General features: G+C 39.6%; 2 protein-coding genes across 4 annotated transcripts in view; both read right to left on the minus strand.

Annotated features, from left to right (window-relative positions):
- The window catches only part of TRPM7 (transient receptor potential cation channel subfamily M member 7), a 118,720-nt gene extending 114,660 nt beyond the window's left edge, over nucleotides 1-4,060 (minus strand). Inside the window, exon 1 of the mRNA XM_088024788.1 lies at nucleotides 3,998-4,060. Within this exon, the coding sequence (XP_087880914.1) occupies nucleotides 3,998-4,045 (48 nt within the window). The 5' untranslated portion in view covers nucleotides 4,046-4,060. The remainder of the gene's footprint in view (nucleotides 1-3,997) is intronic.
- Nucleotides 4,061-22,034: 17,974 nt separating this feature from the next.
- The window catches only part of SPPL2A (signal peptide peptidase like 2A), a 50,728-nt gene continuing 48,318 nt past the window's right edge, over nucleotides 22,035-24,444 (minus strand). For all 3 annotated transcript variants that reach the window (XM_088024790.1, XM_028100056.2, XM_088024789.1), the window contains one exon: nucleotides 22,035-23,496. In XM_088024790.1, the coding sequence (XP_087880916.1) occupies nucleotides 23,422-23,496 (75 nt within the window). In that variant the 3' untranslated portion in view covers nucleotides 22,035-23,421. The remainder of the gene's footprint in view (nucleotides 23,497-24,444) is intronic.

A 24,444-nucleotide genomic window follows, 5' to 3' on the forward strand; every position in this document is an offset into this window, starting at 1 on the left:
CCTCTCTCACTGTGTCTCTCTCTGTCATTTAAAAAAAAAAAGATTAAAAAAACAAAAAACAAAAAAACCTAAAAACCAGGGGCAGCTGGGTGGCTCAGTTGGTTAAGCGACTGCCTTCGGCTCCGGTCATGATCCCTGGGTCCTGCGATCGAGCCCTGGGCCCCGCAACAGGATCCCTGCTTGGCCCTCTCCCTCTGCTGCTCCCCCTGCTTGTGCTCTCCTGCTCTCTCTCTCTCTATCAAATAAATAAAATCTTTAAAAAATAATAAAATAAAAATAAAAACCAAAAATGTACATTTTAAGTATTGCCTTTAAGAATTACATTTGCATATATTTTTTAAAGATTTTATTTATTTATTCATCAGAGAGAGAAAGGAGAGAGCACAGCAGGAGGAATGGCAGACAGAGGGAGAAGCAGGCTCCCCGCTGAGCAAGGAGCACGAGGAAGGACTCGATCCCGGAACCTGAGCTAAGGCAACCCTTAGCCAGCTGAGCCACCCAGGCGTCCCTACATTTGCACATTTTAAGTAATGACTTCAACTACGAAATGCTTTCATTTTATGTCTGGTTCTTATTACTGACATTTGCCAACACACACAAGCACTTTACTCCACAGAAGTAACCAAGTTCTGAATTTTCTAAATCCTAAACATCTCAATCTGTCCTCCTTCTACTACTTCTTTGTTTTAAGCCCTTGACACTTGGTCAGTCTTACAGCCTCCTCCTTATGGGTCTCTCTTAAACACACACCACTCACCCTCCATATTGTTTTCTTAAGTGGATCCCCAACATCTCCAGTATCAAATCGAAACTTCTTTGTATGACATACATTGCCCTCAGAAATATGGTCCTTGGAGCACCTGGGTGGCTCAGTCAGTTGAGTGTTCAACTCTCGGTGTCAGCTCAGGTCATGATCCTGGGGTCCTGAGATCAAGCCCTGCATCGGGCTCTGTGCTCAGTGGGGGAGTTTGTTTGAGATTCTCTCCCTCTGCCCTCTGCCCCCTACCCCCACTCGCGCATGCTCTCAAATAAATAAATCTTAAAAAAAAAAAAAATCTGGTCTTTGTCTTTCTCTGTAACACTCCCACCAGTACCCCATATCATCCCATACTGCACTCATTCCTAACTGCATAAAGTATATATACAGTAGTTCCCAGAATAAATTAAGGATGCTCTTTCTCTTCTAAAGTTCAGTTGCCTTGGACTAAAACCACCAACTCAATGCCCCTTCTATTTCTAGGTTAATTCCAATTCCTACTGACTCTGTAAGACTCACTTCTATCAGCTTTTGTACAAACCCACCCAGACTTTCCTTTGATTACCTCTTGATTACCCCATATTTTCAAAATAATCTATGTAATAGTATCACACCATCCTCCGGCTTTATCTGTATTGCCTTTCAAAACTATTAAGTACCATAGTGTTTGCAATACAGTAGACACTAAATGTTTTATGATGTATGCATCTTCCATTGACAACAACTAGATCTTTTATAAATAACTAGAATGTAAACTGTTTGAAAGCGGAAAACTTGTCTAACACGTATTTGCCACTCCAGTGCCTATCACAATGCTTAGACTATATTGAACACTGGGACACCTGGGTGGCTCAGCTGGTTAATTGTCTGCCTTGGGCTCAGGTCACGACCCCAGGGTCCTGGGATGGGGTCCCCCATCAGGGTCCTTGCTCAGCAGGGAGCCCGCTTCTCCATCTGTCTGCTGCTACCCCTGCTTGTGTGCTCTCTCTGACAAATAAAATCTTAAAAATATATATATATGACACTAAATAAGTGATTACCAAATGAATAGAACAAGTATTTCTGTAGCCATGGTAGATAATTTTGTACAAAATTTGATTCCACTCCAGGTTTTAAACTTGTGTTTTTAGTATCTTGGTTTGTTGTTGTTGTTGTTGTTGTTGTTTTTGGTTGGTTGACTGAGCTGGGGGAGGGACAGAGAGGGAGGGAGGGAGACTCTCTGCTGAATGGGGAGCCTGACATGGGGCTCGATCCCAGGACTCTGAGCCAAAACCAAGAGTCAGGTGCTTAACCAAATGAGCCACCCAGGTGCCCCCCAGAAGCAAATACTTTAATAGTTTACAATAAGAACTATACAGTGTAGATACAACATACTTTGGTGAACTTTTGGGTCACAATGTTGATTTAAAATTTGAGAAGGCTCAACAAATTATCATTATTGGACAATTTGTTTTCAGTTTTCACTGTAATTTAATTGAAAATTGTAAAGGAAAACACACAACAGTCAGGACTCAAGCAACGTAAAAAATAAAATCAGACCCTCAATTTCAAATTTTACAGTGAGAATTTCTCCCTGTAGAATCAAGAGGATTGTTAGCACGTACAATCAACACTGAGTTCTTATTATGTGCCACAGTGCACAACTCATGTATACAAACATATGGGGACTGGGGGGGGACGGACATCTGCTATAAAAAAATGGACATAAATGGAAAGACAGCAGAAACAGGAGAAATTCAGGCCACATCTCAATTTTTGAAGGTTGGGTTTCAAAACATGCATGCAGCAAGACATTAAGAGGCTGAATTTAAGAAGAGTATCTGAGGTAAGACTAAGAAATACAGACTTTCACTAGAAAGTCATTAGAAACAAAGTTGGTTTGAAGATGATGAATCATCTTGATTCCCATTTTCTAAGGTGTCTAAAAATGTTTTTCAAAATAGTGAAATGGTGTGTTCAGATTTACGCTATTTACCATAAAAAAACCTATACACATAACTGAAGAGTCAGTATTAACGGTTTGCTTTTTTCATTAAAAAGGCACTATGGGGGGGCGCCTGGGTGGCTCAGTCGTTAAGCGTCTGCCTGCGGCTCAGGTCCATGATCCCAGGATCGGCCCCGCGTCGGGCTCCTGCCCAGCGGGAAACCTGCTTCTCCCTCTCCCACTCCCCCTGCTTGTACTCTCTCGCTATGTCTCTGTCAAATAAATAAATAAAATCTTTAAAAAAAATTTTTTTTAAAAAGGCACTATGGTTCAACTTTCCCTCCCAAAATAGATTCTCTTGAAACCCATTTAAGTAATAAATTTAAAAATCTGGTATCGGTAACCCTTCTTTTAAAATTAAGGAAAAAAGTAAAATGACGCTTTTATTGACTTTACATTACCATAGAAGGTGGAAAATAGTGTAAGGCACACTATTTATTTGTAGTATAACTATATTCGTGGTTTCGCTTTTGTATGGCACTTGAATTAACTTCTGAGAAAAGTAAACCTGCCAGACTCCAGCAGAGGGAGAGATGTTTGCATGAAACCTATCAAGAGTTCAAGTACTGACCAGAAAAACACTTCGCTCTTCAAGTCCCTGATCTAAATTACTTTCTTTGTAAGAAATCTTCAAATCTGATTCCTGGCCTTTAACAACAACAACAGAAAGCTCCATCAAAAGCTCCAATGCACCGAATCCCTCTCGCCACTCCACACTGTAGGTTTAAAACCTTCTCTAGGGCAACGGACGAGGAAGTTCGACATAAATCCAGGTAACACATCGCCTCGGTACCTGTAGCAGCGCCCCCAATAAAAATCCTTAATTCTTGCTAAAGAAAACTGGAAACCAGCTCTACCATCAATATCGTCAAATCCCTCCTGTTTGGCTCCAAAAGGAAAACGTACCTGTGGAGTATCGACTGCGCAAGCAAACAAGGCACAACTCCAATCCCGTGTCCCCTATCCCTTTTTTGTTCCTTCCCAGACCTCCTTCCCTTTCCAAGCAGAACTTGAGCAGAGCATTTGGCTCCCTGATCTGCCAGCAACTAGCGCCAGGAGGAAGGCGCTCCCGGGAGATGCGGAGCTTGGAGGCAGAGCGCTGCGTCTGGCGCGCTGCGGCCGCTCGGCTCTTGCAGGTACACCCTGGCTCGTGCCTCTGCCGCCTCGAGGGGGCCTCGCTGGAGCCAGGTCCCTGCTCTGGGGATTCCCGCGGCGAGCTGCCGTGCCAGATTTGCTACCTGCTTCCTGCCCCTCACCCCCGAACGAACTGCACTCCCGTCCCGGCGGGGCAAGTCCGGAAGCATCAAGGCAATTCCGGGCTCCTTCGCCCTAGGAAGCAGGGCTCCGGACGCACACTTGCCAGTCAGGTCCTCCCCCTTCCCTGCCAGCAACCCCCCAGGGCCATTCCCCTGCCCGGGCCTGCGTGGGTCCAGTACCATTCTCCTCACGCGGCGGACTCCGGAAGGGCAGCAACTCCACCTCCTCCTCCTCCGCGGCCTGTAGCCATCTATCGGGAAGCGTCTTCGAAGGCGGCAGCAGAGGCCGCCGGACAAGAACAGCCCAGGGAAACCTTCTCAGAAGTAACTCAGCTCCGGCGCTAGCAGCAGAAGCTGAGTCTTTCATAATTGTGCGACCAACTCCTCCGGGTGACTGGCCACAGGGACGCGCCCGCGCCCGCCTCCGCCGGCGACGGGGCTGCAGACAGACCACGTGAGGGGCGCGTCGTGTGCGTCGCCGCCCGCGGGCTGGGTGACGTGAAGGGCGCGCGCTCCCTCCCTTCCAGACCGGCTCCCTTCGCGCCGCGCGCACGCGCCGGGCACGGGCTCCCCCACCTACCGTTTGGGCTTCCCGTGAAGGGTCGGGTGTTTTCCCAGGGTCTCCATTGGATCTCGGGGCGGGACTCGCATCAACATGTGTCTCCCCTCCCGGAATGGAAGTCGAGGAAGCCGTGGAGGAGGGTTAAGGTTCCGGGCCTCTGGGATCCAGCCTGGAGTTGCCGCGCGGTCTCATCTCCGCTAGCTGGGCCTGGCCCCTGCCTACGCTCTGCTGCGGCGTTTCCCAGCCGCTTCTATGTGCGTTAGTTAGAGGTCTCACTCTCCTCGTCCAAAATGCCACATCATCTTCTCACCCCAAATCATGTTCTTCCTCCAGCTTCCTCTGTTTCTGCCAGAAAAAAATTCTCCCAAATTTAACTGTGGCCTCCATCCATTCCCTCCAGAGATGTCCCGCACAGACAATGCATACACTACCCACCTTAACCAGACTGCGGATTGTTCCCGGGTCTAATACATGCCTCTCTGCTTTTTCTTTTCCTTTGCTAAGTCCCGGGTTTGACTCTAAGCGCTAGTTTACTAACTTGTTTTTCACATATAACCTTTCTGCTCCCAGGGAAAAAGTTTGTCCTTCTGATCCTCTATTACCTGACTCTATTGCACCCCTTTTTTAAAAACAGCTTTCTTGAGGAATACTTGATGTACAATAACCTGCACATATTTAAATGTACAATTTGACAGGTGTTGACATATGTATACACTCATGAAATCACTACGATCAAGACAGTGAACATGTTCATCACCCCCCACGTTTCTTCCCTCCCTTTGTACTCCCTCCATCCCGTTCCTCCCCACTCCCATCCCTTAGCAAGCACTGATCTGCTTTGTCGCTGTAGATTAATTTGCCTATTTCAGGGTTTTACAGAATGGAATCATTCAATATGTATTTTTTGGGGGGGGTCTGGCTTCTTTCACTCAGAATATAACTTAAAGGCTATGATCCACAGTTCACTGAAGTAGGATCTTCTCTCCAACAAAACTGCCCATTGTTTTACCCAACAAGCATTGGCCATGCTTATGAACATTCCTCAAGTATTCTGTATTCCTTCCCCATCTGGCAGGTCCAGCAGGACCAAGGTTAAAAAAAAAAAAAGTTTTATTATATGTGTCATAGCTTTCTGACTAGATTATCAGCACCTTGGGGCAGGGATTTTCTCTAATTTATGCATGCCTTCAATAAATGTTTATTTTCTAGATCTCAGATGGGCCTACACACTTCTTACCTGAAGGGAGTTTATAATCTAGAAGGTGGAGATGAACCGGAAAATCAAAATACAATGAGATAAGAGAGTTTTTTTTCCCTCTGGCCTTTTATGTACCCACAAGTGCTTCACCCCTTGCTTGGATGATGTAGAAAGGTAATAAGAATAGCTCCATGGCACTTGATCTCCCAAACTCTTGCTAAATTGGAGCATTTAGTTTATTTTTTTCTCTTTTTTTTTAAGATTTTATTTATTCATTTGAGACACAGATACAGAGAGCATGAGCAGGGGGAGAGGCAGAGGGAGAGGGAGAAGCAGGCTCCCCGCTGAGCCAGGAGTCGAATGTGGGGCTTGATCCCAGGACCCTGGAATCATGACCTGAGCCGAAGGCAGACGCTTAACCATCTGAGCCACCCAGGTGCCCCAAGTTTATTTTTTTTAAAGATTTTTTTTATTTATTTGAGAGAGCAGGAGCAGGGCGGGGCAGAGGGAGAGACTCTTTTTTTTTTTTTTTAAAGATTTTATTTATTTATTTGAGAGAGAGAGAGAGAATGAGAGAGAGAGAGCACGAGAGGGAAGAGGGTCAGAGGGAGAAGCAGACTCCCTGCTGAGCAGGGAGCCCGATGCGGGACTCGATCCCAGGACTCCAGGATCATGACCTGAGCCGAAGGCAGTCGCTTAACCAACTGAGCCACCCAGGCGCCCAAGAGGGAGAGACTCTTAAGCAGGCTCCATGCCCAGCCCCCACGCAGGATTCAGTCTTACAACCCTGAGATCACGACCTGAGCTGAAATCCAGTGTCAGACGAGTAACTAAGTCACCCAGGTGCCCCTTGGAGCATTTAGTTTAGAGTTAGAAATGAGGAATATAATTATTCTTTAGTTGAACTAATGAAAATTATTATTTAATTCACAGGTTATCAGAAGCCCTGAAGTTCACACATGCTTTTAGTGAATTTATTCATGAAAAATCAATTCTGGGGAATGAATTTATTCATGAAAAAAAAAAGTACTGAGTTCCTAAGAGTATATCAGAAACAGCCCTCTTTAATGTTCAGTGATGAACAAGATGGATAAATTCAGTGTTTCAGAAAATGTTCCTTAAGTTCTGTCTCACTTCTTTCCCATAGGGGCTCTGTTTCCATTTTGGTCAATGACATCTCTACTTCCCACTCTCACTGGATCACATACTCATTCTCCTCCCTATCTTTGCCCAGTTATTTGCAACAATTCAACATTTACTGCTACACTTTGTTTAAAGCACAAAGTGAAGTGTTATACATGATTTTTAAAAAAATGAAAAAGCATGGCACTGCACCAACTCTTAGATTTTTTCTTTGTGTATTTAGAATTTTTTACTTTAAAAAATAGAATTATTTTTTAAATAGAATATTTTGTAGAATTGGGGCACCTGGGTGGCTCAGTCGTTAAGCGTCTGCCTTCGGCTCAGGTCATGATCCCGGGGTCCTGGAATCGAGTCCTGCATCGGGCTCCCTGCTCCGTGGGGAGCCTGCTTCTCCCTCCCCCACTCCCCCTGCTTGTGTTTCCTCTCTCACTGTGTCTCTCTCTGTCAAATAAATAAATAAAATCTTTAAAAAAAATAATTGTAGGAGGTTACAAATACACAAAGAAGTACAAATATGCTTCCCCAATATCTCTTCCCCTTATACCACCCAACATCTCATATAACCACAGCACAATATCAAAACCAAAAAATTGGCCTTGGAACAAAATCCATCCACAGAGTTTACTCAGATTTCACCGGTTATATATGCACTCATTTGTGTATATGTTTGTGTGTAGCTCTATACAACTTTGTCACATGTATAGCCTGGAGTAACCACCCAATCAATCAAGATACTCAACTGTATTATGAGATCCCTCATGTCACCCCTTTATAGCCACACCCCTCCCATCCCACTCCTAACCTGACACCCCGCAATCTGCAGTTCTAGCTCCATAATTATGTTATTCACAACTGTTACATAAATGGAATCATGCAGTATGTATCCCCCTGTGGCTGGCCTCACTAAGCATAATGCCCTGGAGATTCATCCAAGTTGTTGCTAGTACCAGCAATTCATTCTTCTTCATTGCTGAACAGCACCCCATGATCTGGATGTACCACTGTTACAGGATTTCTTTTCCTTCGGTGCCCGCAGTTCTTGGTCACGCCGCTTTGAAAAATTAAGGAGTAGACGAGACAGAGTAGTGGGCAGCAAGGCAAGCTTTACTGAGTGATAGTAAAGTTTACTGAATGATAGAATACAAAACTCCCAAAGACGGAGGGGACCCCAGAGGAGGTTCTATGTCTAGGGATTTTTATGGGCTTGTTGGAGGGCTGTCTTAATCTGATTAACCCTCCCTGCTCCTGTCATCCAATAGGTTTTTGTCATCTATCTATCACGTGGGAAAGAAGGAAGGGCTCCTTCCAGGGTGGCATAAAATCCTCTTAAGGGTGGTTTCCTCTTAGGGCAGTGCCCCCCTTGTCCGTGCCTGCCTTTCTTCCAACTATCCTTCATCACCACAGTTTGTCCATTCATCTTTTGAAGGACATCTGGGGAGGTCTGGACCACTACAAAATTGCTATGAACATTTGTGTGTAAGTTCCTCCATGAAAATAACTCTTCATTTCTCTGGGATAAATGCAATTGCTAGGCCCTTCTTAAGTCCATTTTTAGTTTTTAAAGGAATGTTGTATTTTGAAGATAGAGCCAAAGGATCACCTGACAGATAGGATGTGGGCATGAGAGAAAAGAGAGGAGTCAGGGGTGGTTCGAAATGAACTAATGCATGTAAAACAATGTTAGAACATACTAAGGGCTCAGTAAATGTCAGCTATACAAATGACCACAAACAACGCAAACTCTAAAGAAATGAGAAAATGCGTGAGCACTGTAAGCTATGGACATTGCCTTAGAAGGCAGTAGAAGACACTCTCAGGACACTTAGTGCATGGAAACCCCTTTGATTATTTTCATGAAACTGAAAAAGAAGAGTTCCACTTCCTTTTAGGATGTAGAAAGCAACAAGAGAATGTCACTCCCATTCTAACAAGAAAAAGCCAGACAATCTGCAAAACTATAATTTTTAAAACTCATCAGAGAACTGAGGTCATGGTAGGCAACCAAGAGAACGGAATTCCAAAGAGTGACAGACGTCTCCCTAGGAAAGACAGGAGAAACGTTTTTGCCTTGGCAGAGTGTGTGTGGGCTGCAGGGAGTTTGCCACCCCCTCCCCCACCCTTGCCCCCAGCTCTTTCCCTGGAGGAAGATTGGAGGCAGCCCACCCTCAGATTTTCAGCTCTCAGACTTGCATGCATTCTCAACATCAAAGGGAGTGATCAGTTACTTCATGGAAGTGAAAATTGATTCCCGGGGGGGGGGGGGGGGGGGGAAAGGGGCGGGGCGTGTGTGTGTGTGTGTGTGTGTGTGTGTGAGAAAAATACTACTCTTTTTATATATAAAGCACAGATATACGTATGGTACATAAATAAACATTACAATTTCATGAGGGGGGTACAATTAAGAAAAACATGTCTAAAAAGACCGCATAGTGGATTTATGAAAAAAAGGGTGAGAAACACTGATCTAGTGGAACAGAGATAGACACAAGCCGAATTCATAATGAAGATAAATATTATAATTGCTGTGTTAGCCAACCTCCAATAGGGCCCTTCATGTTCCTCACTTCCTGGTATTCTCACCCCTGTGTAATCTCCCACAATGAATAGGGCTGACCTGTGTGATGAGTGGGATACTGTGAAAATGACAATGTGTCAGACTTCTAAGGCTTGGTCATAAAAGATGTTTTGGCCCCCACCTTGCTCTTTTAGAGTACTCACTCTGGGGGAAGTCAGGTGCCATGCCATGAGGACACTTAAGCTGTTTTGTGAAGATGTACAAGTGGCAAGGAGATGACACCTGTCAACAGGGAGCACCAACTTGCCCACTGTATGGGTAAGCCATCCTGAAAGTGTATCCTTCGACCCCAGATGTCAGATGACGGCAGCCCCAACTGACATTTTGTAACCTCATGAAAAACTCTGAGACAGAGTCACTGCTAAGCTACTCCCAAGTTCCCGACTCTGGGAACTATGAGAAATGATGTGTTTATTGTTCCTTCAAGTCATTAATTTGAGGGTAATCTGTTATGCAGCAATGTATTACTGATTAAAATGTGGTACAAATAAAGCACTATGCCGTGGTAGAATCTAACCACCAGTTGGGGAATATTTGAAAAGCCTGGGGGCACTAGAATATGAATTGAGTATTGTGGGAAGAATTGGAAGGGTATATATATAGAAGTTTAGTAAGGTGTTGTAGATCAAGAGAATACTCAAACAAAGGCAGAGAGGTATAACCATGTCATATCAACTCTTTTAAAATGATAAGATGCTGAGACTCCAGTAATAAAGCTAAACAGTCACTTCCTTAAAATTACTTTAGTAAGAATGATCCTTAGCTCTTTTCTATACTTCAAACCCTTCAGTGGCTCTTAATGCTCTCATAACAGGTCCAAATACTTTAGTATCTAATCTCATCTTATTTTTCCAGTTTTATCTCTAGTTACTTCTAGCCTACTTCCTGTCCTCTTCAAATGTCCATTATCAGGCCTCAAATTGTAAATTCCTTCTTTCAAGAATTCTTTTATTTCCTCCTCATAGCACAGCCAATCTGGTTTAGATGTTGCCTCTATATGCTCCCATTGTATACTGTATATTCCCTATCACAGCATTTCTCTCACTCTAATTACCACCTTACCAGCTTACCAGCTTACTTACTTACTTACTTAACTTACTTACTTACTTACAATCCCCTCACCTCCTGCCACTAAACATCCAAGGATCCTAACCTTACCTATCTTATTCACCTGTATCCTAGCTCGATGACACATATGTAAGAATCATTCAATAATATTTGTTGAAGAAAAAAACCTAATTTTCTGATAGGCCAGATTCTAAAGATGTAACTCTGATCTTTGATTCAGGCATGCAGAGTTTTCTCAGATTAAGACAAAGTGCTGTTACTACATACTTACAGGAAGTGGAGAATATGGAGGTCTATGTTCTCATAATAGAATGTTTAATTAATCAGTCATCCAATTACTCATTGTATTTGTTGAACATCTCCTGTGGAGCACACAGTGTGAGCTAGGTCACTTCCTGACATGGCTCAGGCCTTGTGCTACTGTTTGTACCTCTTTCTTTAAAGGTTTTGTTCTAAAACTGTTTGACTCTACTGGCCTTAGTTTCTAAGTGTCCAATTCCCCAGTGCACATGGTATGTAGAAACAACTATGAGATATCCTCTAAGAACATAGAAATAAGAAAGACAAAAAGAAGATGGAAGTAAGAGAAATATGAAATAAAATCACTCTTAGGAAACCAATTTCTTTTTTTTTTTAAAGATTTTATTTATTTATTCATGAGAGACAGAGAGAGAGAGAGAGAGGCAGAGGGAGAAGCAGGCTCCCAAGGAGCAGGGAGCCCGATGTGGGACTCGATCCCAGGACCCTGGGATCATGACCTGAGCCGAAGGCAGATGCTTAACCATCTGAGCCACCCAGGTGCCCATGAAACCAATTTCTTAAACATCAATTCCTTTAATATTATCCATATCCCTCGGAATGTCTTCATTTATCACCACGGGCATGTATCTATATCTCAGTGTGAGGATCACTAATTCTGATTATCCCTATGATGGTTAATTTTAATTGCCAACTTGACATGGACATGGAGACTGAACATGATTTCTGGGGATGTCTGTAAGGGTGTTTCTGCATGAGGTTGGCATTTGAATTGGGATACTGAGTAAAGCAGATTTTTCTCCCCCGTGTGGATGGGGCTTGTTCTGATCTATTGAGGACCCAAATAGAAGAAAAAGGCAGAGGAAGGGGGGAATTTGTTCTCTACCTGGCAGATAAGCTGAGACATCAGTCTTCTCCTGCTCTTGCATGCAAATATACCACCAGTCCTCTGGTTCTCAGAACTATACCACTGGCTTTCCTGTCCTGCAGACAGCAAATAGTGGGATTTCTCAAAATCCATATATATGACAATCAGTTATGGGGAATTATTCTCTGCAGAATCCTAATAGTACCCGTCTTCCATCCAATTTTGTTGTAGAGAATTACAATTGCGTGGTCAACAAAAGATTTTCAAGCAAAAAAAATTTTATCCTGAGAAAATTGTATGAGAAATGAATAATTGAAATTTGAAACTAAAACACAATACTGTTTACATTAGCACCAAGAAAATGAAACACTTAGGTATAAATCTAACAAAATATATACAAGATTCATATGAGGAAAACTACAAAACTCTGAGGAAAGAAATCAAAGAAGCTCTAAATAAATGGAGAGTGCTCCATCTACGTGAATAGGAAGACTCAATATTGTCTAGATATCAGTTCTTCTCAACTTGATCTATAAATTCAACACAATTTCAATCAAAATCTTAGCAAGTGATTTTGTGGATACCAACAAACTGATTCTAGTTTATATGGAGAGGCAAAATACTGATAATCACCAACATAATATTAAAGGAGAAGAACAAACTTGAAGGCTGACATTAATACTACCCCACTTCAAGACCTACTAGGAAGCTACAGTAATAAAGACAATTTCTTCTTTGTTTTTGTAATTTAAATTTGTTAACACACACATATATATATATATACAATACTTGGTGTTGCATTTACCTTTAGAAACTTTCAGAAGCACATTTCACTAATCTAAACTCAAACAGCTGCAATAGGGATATTTGCAAAACAACCATTTTAAATATTAGTAGATTTTCTGAGGCCTTGAGGAGTACTTAATAATAAAGAGGCTTAATTTTAACCTAGAAAAAATATTTTTATAATATTCTGAGTTTAGGGCGCCTGGGTGGCTCAGTTGGTTAAGCGACTGCCTTCGGCTCAGGTCATGATCCTGGAGTCCCGGGATCGAGTCCCGCATCGGGCTCCCTGCTCAGCGGGGAGTCTGCTTCTCCCTCTGACCCTCTTCCCTCTCGTGCTCTCTATCTCTCATTCTCTCTCTCTCAAATAAATAAATAAAATCTTTAAAAAAAAAAAGAATATTCTGAGTTTATTGTAAGTTGTATTATATCTGAAGTGACCAGGGGCGCCTGGGTGGCTCAGTCGGTTAAGCATCTGACTCTCTCTTTTTTTTTTTTAAATATTTTATTTATTTATTTATTTGACAGAGAAAGACACAGCGATAGAGGGAACACAAGCAGGGGGAGTGGGAGAGGGAGAAGCAGACTTCCCGCTGAGCGGGGAGCCCGATGCGGGGCTCGATGCGGGGCTCGATCCCAGGACCCTGGGATCATGACCTGAGCCGAAGGCAGATGCTTAACGACTGAGCCACCCAGGTGCCCCAAGCATCTGACTCTTGATTTCAGCTTAGGTCATGATCCCAGGGTCGTGGGCTAGAGCCCTGCCTTGGGTTCCCTACTAGCAGGGAGGCTGCTTCTCTCCCTCTGCCCCTCCCCCTTAAAAATGAAATATTTTTATAAGGTAAAAATATTTTAAATATTTAAAATAAATATTTTATTTTAAAATAAAATCTAAAAAAATGTAGTGACTAGAAGTAGTACAATTTATGAATGATTACTATCTGTAACACTAGCAGGTTTTATGACTTCCCACAATTCTTTTTTTTTTTTAAGATTTTATTTATTTATTTAACAGAGACAGCGAGAACAGGAACACAAGCAGGGGGAGTGGGAGAGGGAGAAGCAGGCTTCCCGCTGAGCAGGGAGCCCGATGTGGGACTCGATCTCAGGACCCTGGGATCATGACCTGAGCCGAAGGCAGATGCTTAACGACTGAGCCACCCAGGCGCCCTCCCACAATTCTTTAATACATGTTTCACAAACCTTGACATCCACACAAATATAGAGGTTTACATTCAGATGAGTAAAGCACATTTACAGTTCAACAGTTTGAAAGCATCAGAGTCCTTACCTCCTTACATTAATAGCTAGCAAGCACTTGTTGAATGGTTTCTATTCGCCTGGTGTTGTTCTATTCACTTAACATGTATTAAGTCCTCTCAACTCCATCAGCTAAATACTATTATCATCCTTCTCGTACAGAGGAGGAAACTGAGGCATGGGGCAGAGCCAGGGTTACAACCATGACAGTCTAATTCCAGACTCTAATCCCCTTAACCCTTATGCTGTATTACCCCCTTATGATAGTAAAAAAGACAAACAAAAAAAATGGAGAAATCAGTCACTAATAATAGAGAACAACAGATTGCATATGATTCAGTCTTTCACAAAATCTTTTCCTCAAACTATTTAATCAGCTAATTCAGGACCTTTGTTTTCTTTACCAGCTGGTTTATATGATTGTTTCCATATCAGTCATGATTTGACTTCTCCCTGAATGGATTTGCCACTGCTCTAAGTCCCCAGGCAACCGAGAAAGAGACCCTGTATCTCATAACCAAAGACGAGCAACTTAGAACGCTGGCAACATGAAAATAATTAAAACAGATTAAAGCATCAAAACAACTAAAAAGAAAGTCAATATATGCAATACCTATTTTATATAAAATTTCCCTGTCACCTAAATTAGATACTTATAAATGTTTGGAAAATCCTTTCTTTATATAAGCAAAGAGTGATTAAACCAGTTCCAACAAATTTTGCTGTACTTTGGATAGAGGATTAATGGATTTTCTTGCTGAGGCATTCTTTCAAAAGAATTAACCTGGTTTGCAAGGGGAAAGCTTATAAAATGGCAACCAAAAATACCTGGAATATTTCAAATATTAATCTCTAACCCCAAAAGTTTAGTACAGTGCCTGGCATATCACTGGTATTCAATCAATAGTTCTTGAATTATTGAGAGGATGAAAATTGGACTTCTTCAGCTTTAGTACATGCAGAAATGCCAATTAGTTACATAATACACAAATAATAAACATTTTTTATAACTCCTTTGGTCCTAGGTGTTCTTTTTTTTTTTTTAAGATTTTATTTATTTGACAGAGAGAGACACAGCGAGAGAGGGAACACAAGCAGGGGGAGTGGGAGAGGGTGAAGCAGGCTTCCCACCAAGCAGGGAGCCCGATGCGGGGCTTGATCCCAGGACTCTGGGATCATGACCTGAGCCGAAGGCAGACGCTTAACAACTGAGCCACCCAGGCGCCCCGGCCCTAGTTTATTTTTAAAGGAAAAAAATAAATATCTTCCTAAAGTTTTAATACTCTGCCCCAAGTGACTGTATTTGGGCAGAAGCTAGAACCAAATACTAGTAGCCATATAGAGAAATTCCCCTTTGACTTGAGCAAAGCCTTTGTGTTGATGAAGAATGTTATTGCTGGGACTGCAGAAACCTCTCTGAAGTGTATGTGAGTCTACAATGAATGGATGACTTTGGCTGGGGAGAGTTTAGAGGGGTCTGAGACTAAATATATCCAATTATGATGAACAGTGATAATTTCCTAAAACTAAGTTTGATGTTGTAGCTATCCCTAAATCATTTGATTCAACTACTTCCCGAGAAAGTAAAACAAACAAAACTTGTGAAATTTATATAAAAAACTAATCTCTGAATTTCAGTCTCAGGCAGAGACTTAATCACATAAAACTGAGGGATGAATAATCAGGTTGTACATGTTAGTGATTTTGGATTTTACAGATCATGAGACTTTGCTGCAGATTTTAATTTTCATGGCCAATTTTTAAATTATTAATTGGTGGTTCTAATTGTGAATTGTTAATTTGCATAGACATATCAATGTTTTTGAGCAAACCCAAGTAGTAAGATATATAAGTCTAAACTTGATTATCTAGTTTGAAGCAGCTGTTTGCTTTGATACCTTGTTTGCTAAAAAAGGTTTTCTTTACATAGGATATCGGCAAAAAATTGAAAACGAGGAGGGGCGCGTGGGTGACTCATTCGGTGGTGTCCGACTCTTGATTTTAGCTCAGGTCTTAATCTCAGGGTCGTGAAATTGAGCCCCATGTTGGGCTCTGTGCGGAGTGTGGAGCCGGCTTGGAATTCTCTCTCCCTCTCCTTCTGCCCCTCCTCCCCATCCCCCCACCTCCACCCCGGGGCTTGCATGTTTTCTCTGTCTCTCAAAACTAAGCAAACAAGCAAATATTTTTTAAAAATTGAAAACAAGGGATCTCAAAAAAAGATCTGATTTTCTGATACTGGATATCTTTATTTCTGTTATATATCAACATTGCTAACACATATCTCCTAAGAGCAATTTATTAAGATTTTAACATTATAAGGTTATCTAAGGATAACAATGGAAGTTAAATGGCATTAAAATGGAATTACGGTAAGTATATATGTCCATTTACGTGTGTATATGTATGTGTATACACCTGCCTCACTATTCTTAAGATTTTCATCTTGTTTCATGAAAATTTCAAAGGGATAACATGCAGGTAGCTAACAATATACTTCAAGATCGTACAAGGCAATTACAGTATACATAACACCTTAAGTAAAACTAAAATATGTAAAAACATAAAATAACCAATAAACCAGCTATTAATTGGATTAATTGGCTTTGAAAAAGATTTAAATACAATATAGATGCCAATGATTACAAATGTACAGCTCCAGAGTAAAACTGTAAGGAGAGATACACATGAAAGGAAATTGAACACACACCTAAGTTTGCTCCATTGCAACATTACATGAAACAACAGTTCTCAAATGAAAAATTTTAATAAATTCATGCAGGTGGGGGGGATTTCATGCATACACAAGAGTAGAAACAAACACCCATCACCGAGCTTCAATGATTATCAAGATTTTACTGCATTTGCTTTATCTGTTTTTTTCCTTTTTCTTATTTTCTTAGCTGCAGCTGATTCAATTTAAAGCAAATCATAGACATCATTTTGCTCTTTATTTTGACATACATCTGTTTAAAAAAGTGGACATCATGCTGTTATCACATCTAAAAAAAATAAGTAGTAATTATTTGGTATTGTCTTATATCTGGTTCATTACCAAGTTTTCCTAGCTGGTTCACCAATGTCTTGTTTAGTTGGTTTTTGAATCGGGATCCAAACAAGATCTACACAAGGGATTTGGGTGTCAGGTCACAGAAGTTTCTTTTAATTTAGAGCAACCCTTCTTTCCTCACTTTTCCCTCATGCTATTGATTTATTACAAGAACCAATTCAGTGGTCCTTTAGAATGTTGCATATTCTTTATTTGTAAGTTTGCTCCCTTGAGTGTTCTTTTTTTTTCTTAGATTTTATTTATTTGACAGAGAGAGCATAAGTGGAGGGAGAGGGAGGGAGAAGCAGGCTCCCTGCTGAGCAAGGAGCCCGATGTGGGATCCGATCCCAGGACCCTGGGATCATGACCCGGGCGAAGGCAGCCACTTATCTGACTGAGCCACCCAGGTGTCCCTCCCTTGAGTGTTCTTTGTTTCTTCATCCTCCATATTTCCCATAGTTGGAAGTTCATGCTCTAATTTGATTAGATTCCAGGTTATCTTTTTTGCAGAACATTTCATGGTGCTTTTTGCTTCACACTGCATCATGTTGAAAGGCCCACAATGTCTGGTTGTCCCACTTTTAGTAACATTAGGATTTATCAATGATTTCAGTTGCTGACAATTTAAACTTTCCTTTTACCTAATGGCTTCATACACTGATGATCATTGGTTAAACCAATTATTTCATTTGGGATGAAAATAACATGGCTATTTTCGAATCCATGAAGAGCCACAGATCTCCTCCCCTACTTGCATGTAGGTGGGCAAGTGTCCCTCCCTGATTGGCATAAAAGTGGAGTTTTGATCCTTGGAGAGAGTAAAACAGGGGGGCTCTGGCCTGCAGAATCCAGTCACAATTGAGGGCATGCATAGGTAACACACTGAAAATAGTATCTGAGTGAATGTTTATATACAGAACGCTAAGACTGTCAACACTTTCTCCAACCACATGACTCCAGGAGATTGGAAGAGATTGTTTTGAAGGAATCTGATCATCCCACAAGAAGGCACTTAAAAATACCAACATCAGCCTTTCCCAGCAGCAGAGCCAGATCATCCTACAATGTACCTTTCACTTAAGCCCCACTTACAGGTGCCTGGCTCAGTCGGTTAAGCAACTGCGTTTGGCTCGGATCATGATCCCAGGGTCCTGGGATCGAGTCCTGCATTGGACTCCCTGCTCTCTCTCTCTCTCTCAAAAATAAATAAAAAGTTTCTTTAAGCCCCACTTATGTGCTCAGAGTATCCAATTGGGTTTTTAGTTTTTCACTCTTAAACATCAGCAGAAATCTGAAAATTTCCTTTCCTCTGAAGAAAGCTTCTAAGACATTACAAGAATGCAATTGGAAAGAAAGCAGTGGCTATACTGATACGCTTCAAAAACAAGCAAACAAAAGCCCTGTCATTAATATTTTCAGAGTTAAGAGAATATATGGCATCAATGAAAGAGCAAAAGGATGCTATAAAAAAAGTGTCAGAAAGCAAAAAAGAGCTCTTGGAAATTAAAAACATGTTAGCACAAATAAAAAATCCAATAAAGGATTAGAAGATAATGTTAAGGATATCTTCTAGATTAATGGGGCAAAAAGATAAGTTGTGGAATTTTTGAGAGGAAAGATAAGACAAATAGAGGATTAGTACAGGAGGTGCAACATCAAAGTATCAGGGCTTCCAGAAAGAAAGAACGGAGAAAATGAAGGGGAAGTAATAATGAGTGAAATAATTTAAAAATATTTCCCATAATTGAAGGACAGAGATTGCTAGACGGAAAGGACTCACGAGTGATCGGTATAAGGGAGAAAAATAGACCCATACTGGGAATAAGCTATCAAGAAAAATACAATGTATGTTCTAAGTATGCCTTGGAATACACCTACACTAAAAAGTGACCATTATTTATTTATCTGAAATTCAAATTTAAATGGGCATCCTGTATTTTATCTGGGAAGCCTACATTGACCTTGTCATTACCAGTAGTGGCAATTCCTCATAATTTCAATTTCTAACAGTCTAGATCACCACTGCTCATCTATCCAACTTCTGATATTCTAAACCCAACAATCACTCAACAATATAGGGACCTAAAATGCATTTATCCCCACACCTTTTTACTATCATTCCATCACCCCCTCAAATCTTCATGTCTTCTTGTCCAGCTTAAATTTCATAGTTAATAAGTTATATTCACTGCTTCACATACATCCTAAATTCCCTTGTTCCTCTTTAAATTTCTTGACCTTGCTTGGCTAAATCACAGTGCTCATTCAGTTCAGTATTGTACCTGTGTAAACCGCACGTGGCTGGACACACACACACACGCAGAGAATAGTCATTTTAAATTTAAGATAACAAACCTCATGGCAGGCCCTTGATGCCAACTATTATACTATATTTCCCTAGACCAGTAGTTCTCAAAGTGTGGTCCCCACGCCAGCAGTACCAATGTCACCTGGGAACTTGTTAGAAATGGAAATTTTTGGTTGGATTCAACCCCAGACTTGAATTAGAAAATCTGGGACTGGAGCCCCGCAATCTGGAGTTCAACAAGGGTTCCAGGTGAGTCTGATATACTGGGTCTCACATTTTAGCATGAGAAAAATGAGCTGTAAAGCTTGTTAAAAGGGCAGTACAATGGCAGCAGGGATCTTAGTAATTTGTGAGAACATCAGCAAAGGTGCAAATGCCAGGAGTGTTCATTGTAACAGGTAACATTTCTTGGTTTAAAAAAAAGTCCATGCATACATTAATTCAATAAATACTTATGAAGGGGTATTATGTATCAGTATAAATTTCCAGTAAATGACACTTATGGAATCTAGGTTTTATGGATAATTTGTCAGACTTAAATCACTACACAATTTCCTAAAGATTATTAACATTTATACTTTATGTGAACATAATCTAGTATAAATTCATTTTCAATTATTTTTCACCATTAAAAATAAAACAAATTCAAATTTTATTTTAAAATATAATTTATTGAATACCATAGTGAATTCAATACATTAAAAAAATTGTTTTTCTTATCAGTATTGGCACATAATGAAGTTTTAAAGCACTGCTAAATTAACACCAAAAAATTTTAAATTTCAAATCATGTTCCATAAAAAAATAAAGCCTAGTAGTGTTATAAAACTATTAATTTATACCAACTCACATATCAAAGTGTTAAAAAAAAAAGAATTCCACACTCAAACTGTCCTCTAAGAAGTAAAAATTCAATCATATGAATTTTTAAAAAGGTTCTCACTTGAACAAAATACAACAGGTATAAAATAGGCAAAAACTTTACAATGATTTGTCCTACTGGGAAATTCTGCAGGCTAACCAGATAAACTTTAGATATTAAAAAAATCCATATTCCAAAGGAATAGAAGTTTACAGTATTTTTTATGCCTAATCAAAGAAACATACGATGACATTAAATATTCTTTTTTCTCTTAGTTGCCTCAATTGCCAATACAGGACTGTTCTAAAATTTAGTTTAAAAATAATTTTCCTGCCAATGAATATTTTCATAGATGCAAAGCTGTCCTTAAATATGGCAACATTAAACAAGGAAATTTACATATATGGTGTTCACTATAATATGGCCTATATATTACTCTATCAATCATTTTGTTTACCACGCGTACTACACAATTTCTTTCCAATTCCAAAAGGTTGAGTAATTTGATTTGGGTCACTTGAATTTACAGAGTATCTTTCTTTCCAGGAAGCAAAAAGTGATTTATATTCAGTATTTTGATTTTATTTACATAATCCTAGCTACCCCCCTTTAGAATTGTCCTCTTGAGGTAAAGAGAGCACTGAAAATAAAAATTTTAAACTGCAGAATTGGTTATTTGGCATCGTTCAACTTTTTTCCTTATTAATGAGAAAACATAAGCCCTTTCAAACTATGCATTCCACTGGTCTGAAATGCAATTCCTGTTTTTGAAATCTCATTGGCGAGATCATCAAGTTGAACTTCTAGAAACCAAGCTTAAATAAAATTAGTTCAAATATTTTTTAGTCAAACGTAGAAATAATGTTTGCTTATACCTATGGCAGAAATTGAAAGAGCAAAGGAACAGTGGAAAGCTCCTTTGTATTTACTTTAAATGTACCATTTCACCAAAACCTCTGTGGACATGAAACTAAAATCTATAAATGCCAACAGCGGATGGGTTAAAATTCTCTCCCTTCAGAAGTAAATCACCAAGTCTACTAAGGTATTGCTAATCTAAAAATCTACAAGCTAGAAGAAAATATAGTGTATTAGAATATAAAGGTCTTTCACCACAAACCTCTTATTTATCTTTGTTGACCTAAACTGAAGTAAAAAATCACCTACATTACAATTTGAGATATTTAGTTCTTTGTTTGATAAGCTACAAAATGTTCACACTTTTCTAAAAAGTAATAAATTATTATCTTTTTGCAATAAGTAATAATACTATATATCCCACTGTTTTTAATTAAAGACATATTTAGGAAGAAAACAACTCTCTTCCCCTTCAAGTTATAGGTGGTGGGAGGATGAGAGGGAAAGAAATGACACAGCCTTTTAAAGCCAAGCTTTCATCTCCCTCATCTTCCATTCATTTTGATTTCCAAAATAAGATATTTCTGCACTTTACTGTAATTTCTCAAAATATTTTCAACTAGGTTGCTAGAAGCATTCTTTGAATACAAATACAGTTGATATCGAGAATGGAGAAATTTGTGGAATTTCACTTTTTGCTTCTTATTTTCATTTAATTGATAAGATCTTAATAGCAAACTAGAACAAAGATTTACCTCTGATAACTTATGGTTGGATAAAGTAGAATTTGTATCGAAGAACTAAGATTTCAGATTTCTAAATGTAAAATTTTCTTTAACATTCTTCATAAAATGTGGTTGAGGCTTCTAAATATCATAAAGTTGGGATGAGTACAGATAATTTTACTAAAAAAGCTCTATTTTGGCAAACATTTTATTGATATTATAAATGAAAATATAGTTGGAGCTTTAAAATGGCACTTAATCTGTTCTATCAATGTCTGCCAAAAAATTAGATTCTTTGGAAAAAATTCAAACTTGATATTATGGAGGCAAAATTAACTCTTACTTGACAGATACTTACCAGTCATTTTGCCATAAACCAAAGGACCCATAAGTATACTAAGTGGAAAGAGGGGCCAACTGTCAGGGAGCTTCTCTATCTACAATTTAGTTAGCAAAAGTTAAACAAAAGCATCTAATTCCCTCAAATAATAAATTTCTTGCAAACATCAAAGATCTGATCCACTTTTAAAAGGCATTAGCTTTATCTTTTAATCAGTTGAAATGGCCTTGAATGAAAGGTCACAGATTTGTTCACAATCTTGTACATTACTTACAGAGGAATGCAAAAATCCTGCTGTTGTTGCAATCACTCATCATTTGGGAATTTCTTAAAATAAAAGACAGTAGAAAAATACTTCGACCTCTGACTCCCAGGATAATGTTCAAGGCCACACTGAGATTCAGCAAAGAATGAGAAAGATATTTTTCAAGTTGGAAAGTACCAGAGTGATTAATTGGTCTAACTTATTCATTTTACAGATACGAAAATTGAGATACAAGGGTTTTGGGCTAAGATAATTTACTCAAATTCTTGTATTGTCAGTAAATTAAGACTAACCCAGTCTCCTGTTTTGTCTCCAATTCTTTCCTCTGAAGCACACTTTGTGTATTAAGCCATCCTCCATCAAAATATTAAAAGATTAACATTGGTTTCCTATGGGGAAAGGAGCGGGAATTAGGAAAAAAAAAAAAGGTGGCAGTTGAGGGGGTGAGAGACTGTTAGGGATGTTGTACTCAAACAATGAGCCACATGTGTTAACACAGAAGTTGATAAAAAAATACTTTTTACAAAATTTCAAGCCTTAATATCAACAGAACCAAACTTCAGAGATAAGAAATGGTGAAACTGAATGTTAGAGTGTAGAAATTTAAGCTACCTCTTCAAGAAAAACAGACCACTGAAAACTGGATTTCAGTTGCTGTGTCCTTTTAATGACTAGTTCTATATATTGTTCCTTTATATCTGAAAAAATAGTTTAATATAATACATATGCAGACTAAAGTAATTTAGATTTTCAAGTTTAAAAAAAGATTGGGGCTTTTAAAAAAACTTATGCTACAAAAATATGCATTTATATATATTCCCAAATTATATTTTCCTAACCTCTGCAGTGGAAAGGTCCAAAATTTCATCGTTGAACTGCCTTCTAACATGGTCTTAAGCAGTTATTTCTACAGAGCATAAAATTTGCATAATTCTTGACAGTAAAAGCTGTTCAAAAACTCACTTTGACAGAAATGCTTTTGTCTATTACTAGGAGTTGTAAGAAACATTTCAGTAAGAAAGTACAGGGGTGGGTCAAGACAGTTCTTTAGAAAAATATACTGTATATAATAGATCTTCAAAATTACACAGACCATATGCTTTATTTAATGTGAAGGCACAACTTTAACAGTTAAAAGCAAATGTGTTTCAACTATTTGATGTAAGTGTCAGTACCAGCTCTTAAAAATATGTATTTGCAAGCATATCACTGAAGATTCGTTAAGATTGTCAATTCAAAAGTCAATTTAAAAAGTCAAACTCTATTTGTAGAAAATCAACTGACACATTATTGCAGGTCTACACATTATTGTTGGACAATCTGTTCACCAGCAGTCACAGGGTTTTCTTCATTTGTTGCGTAGTCCAGATGGTCCATCACCTAGGCATAAATAAAAAATGTCAGGAAATGCAAAATTTCAACTTGCCCTCAATATTCACTACTTTGGCCAAAGGATTCCCACTTTTTAAAAAAGACAGGGAGGGGGCACCTGGGTGGCTGAGTGGGTTAAGTGTCTGCCTTTGGCTCAGGTCATGATCCCAGGGTCCTGGGATTGAGCCCCATGTCTGGCTCCCTGCTCAATGGGGAGTCCGCTTCTCCCTCTCCCGCTCCTCCCACTCAGGCTCACTCTCATTCTCTCTTAAATAAATAAATAAAAAATCTTAACAAGACAGGGAGTACTCCATGGAACTGACCACTCCTTTTAGAGCAATGAACTGGTTCAAAATCCAGGCTCCTAAGGATATGGTCAGATTGACATGGAAAGAAAGCCTAATCGTTTGACTCAGGGCCAATCTGATAAATGCTTTCTCTGAATCTTCCACTATATCCATTTCCCAATATGAACTGGCCTTCATGGTAGTGGAAACTCTACCACCAAAGGAAGATATTCCTGATGCTTATTCCAGGATGCGATTCCAGGCAGTGTTCACTGCTAAAGGTGAAAAAACTAAAAATGACCCCACAGGTCACTGTGAGAATACCTGCTACTTTGGGGACAGTGTAACCTGGTTGACACCTTGAACTAACTGTAAAATAATCTAAGAATGATACATGAAATTTTGGAAATACTGTATAATAAACATTTCTACCAAAACCAAATAAACTGAAGGTACTTAAAGGTCAAATGATTCTCTGAAAATAAAATCAAGAATACATTTGCTATAGACTACTCTAGAGGAATTACCAGTTAAACTTTTCTCAAATGGTCACTTCAGCTCTGCTCATATATTTTTTTCATATTTGGGACTGAAGGAAAAAGAAACTGCTTACATGTTTTCACTGTGTTCTTCACATGAAATTACTTAGAAATAGGAAAAAGCACCCATT

The sequence above is a fragment of the Eumetopias jubatus genome, unplaced genomic scaffold (assembly GCF_037043125.1).
Source record: "Eumetopias jubatus isolate StellerSeaLion01/CBP00866 unplaced genomic scaffold, mEumJub1_p1.0 scaffold_7, whole genome shotgun sequence".
In the NCBI taxonomy this organism is placed as follows: domain Eukaryota; kingdom Metazoa; phylum Chordata; class Mammalia; order Carnivora; family Otariidae; genus Eumetopias; species Eumetopias jubatus.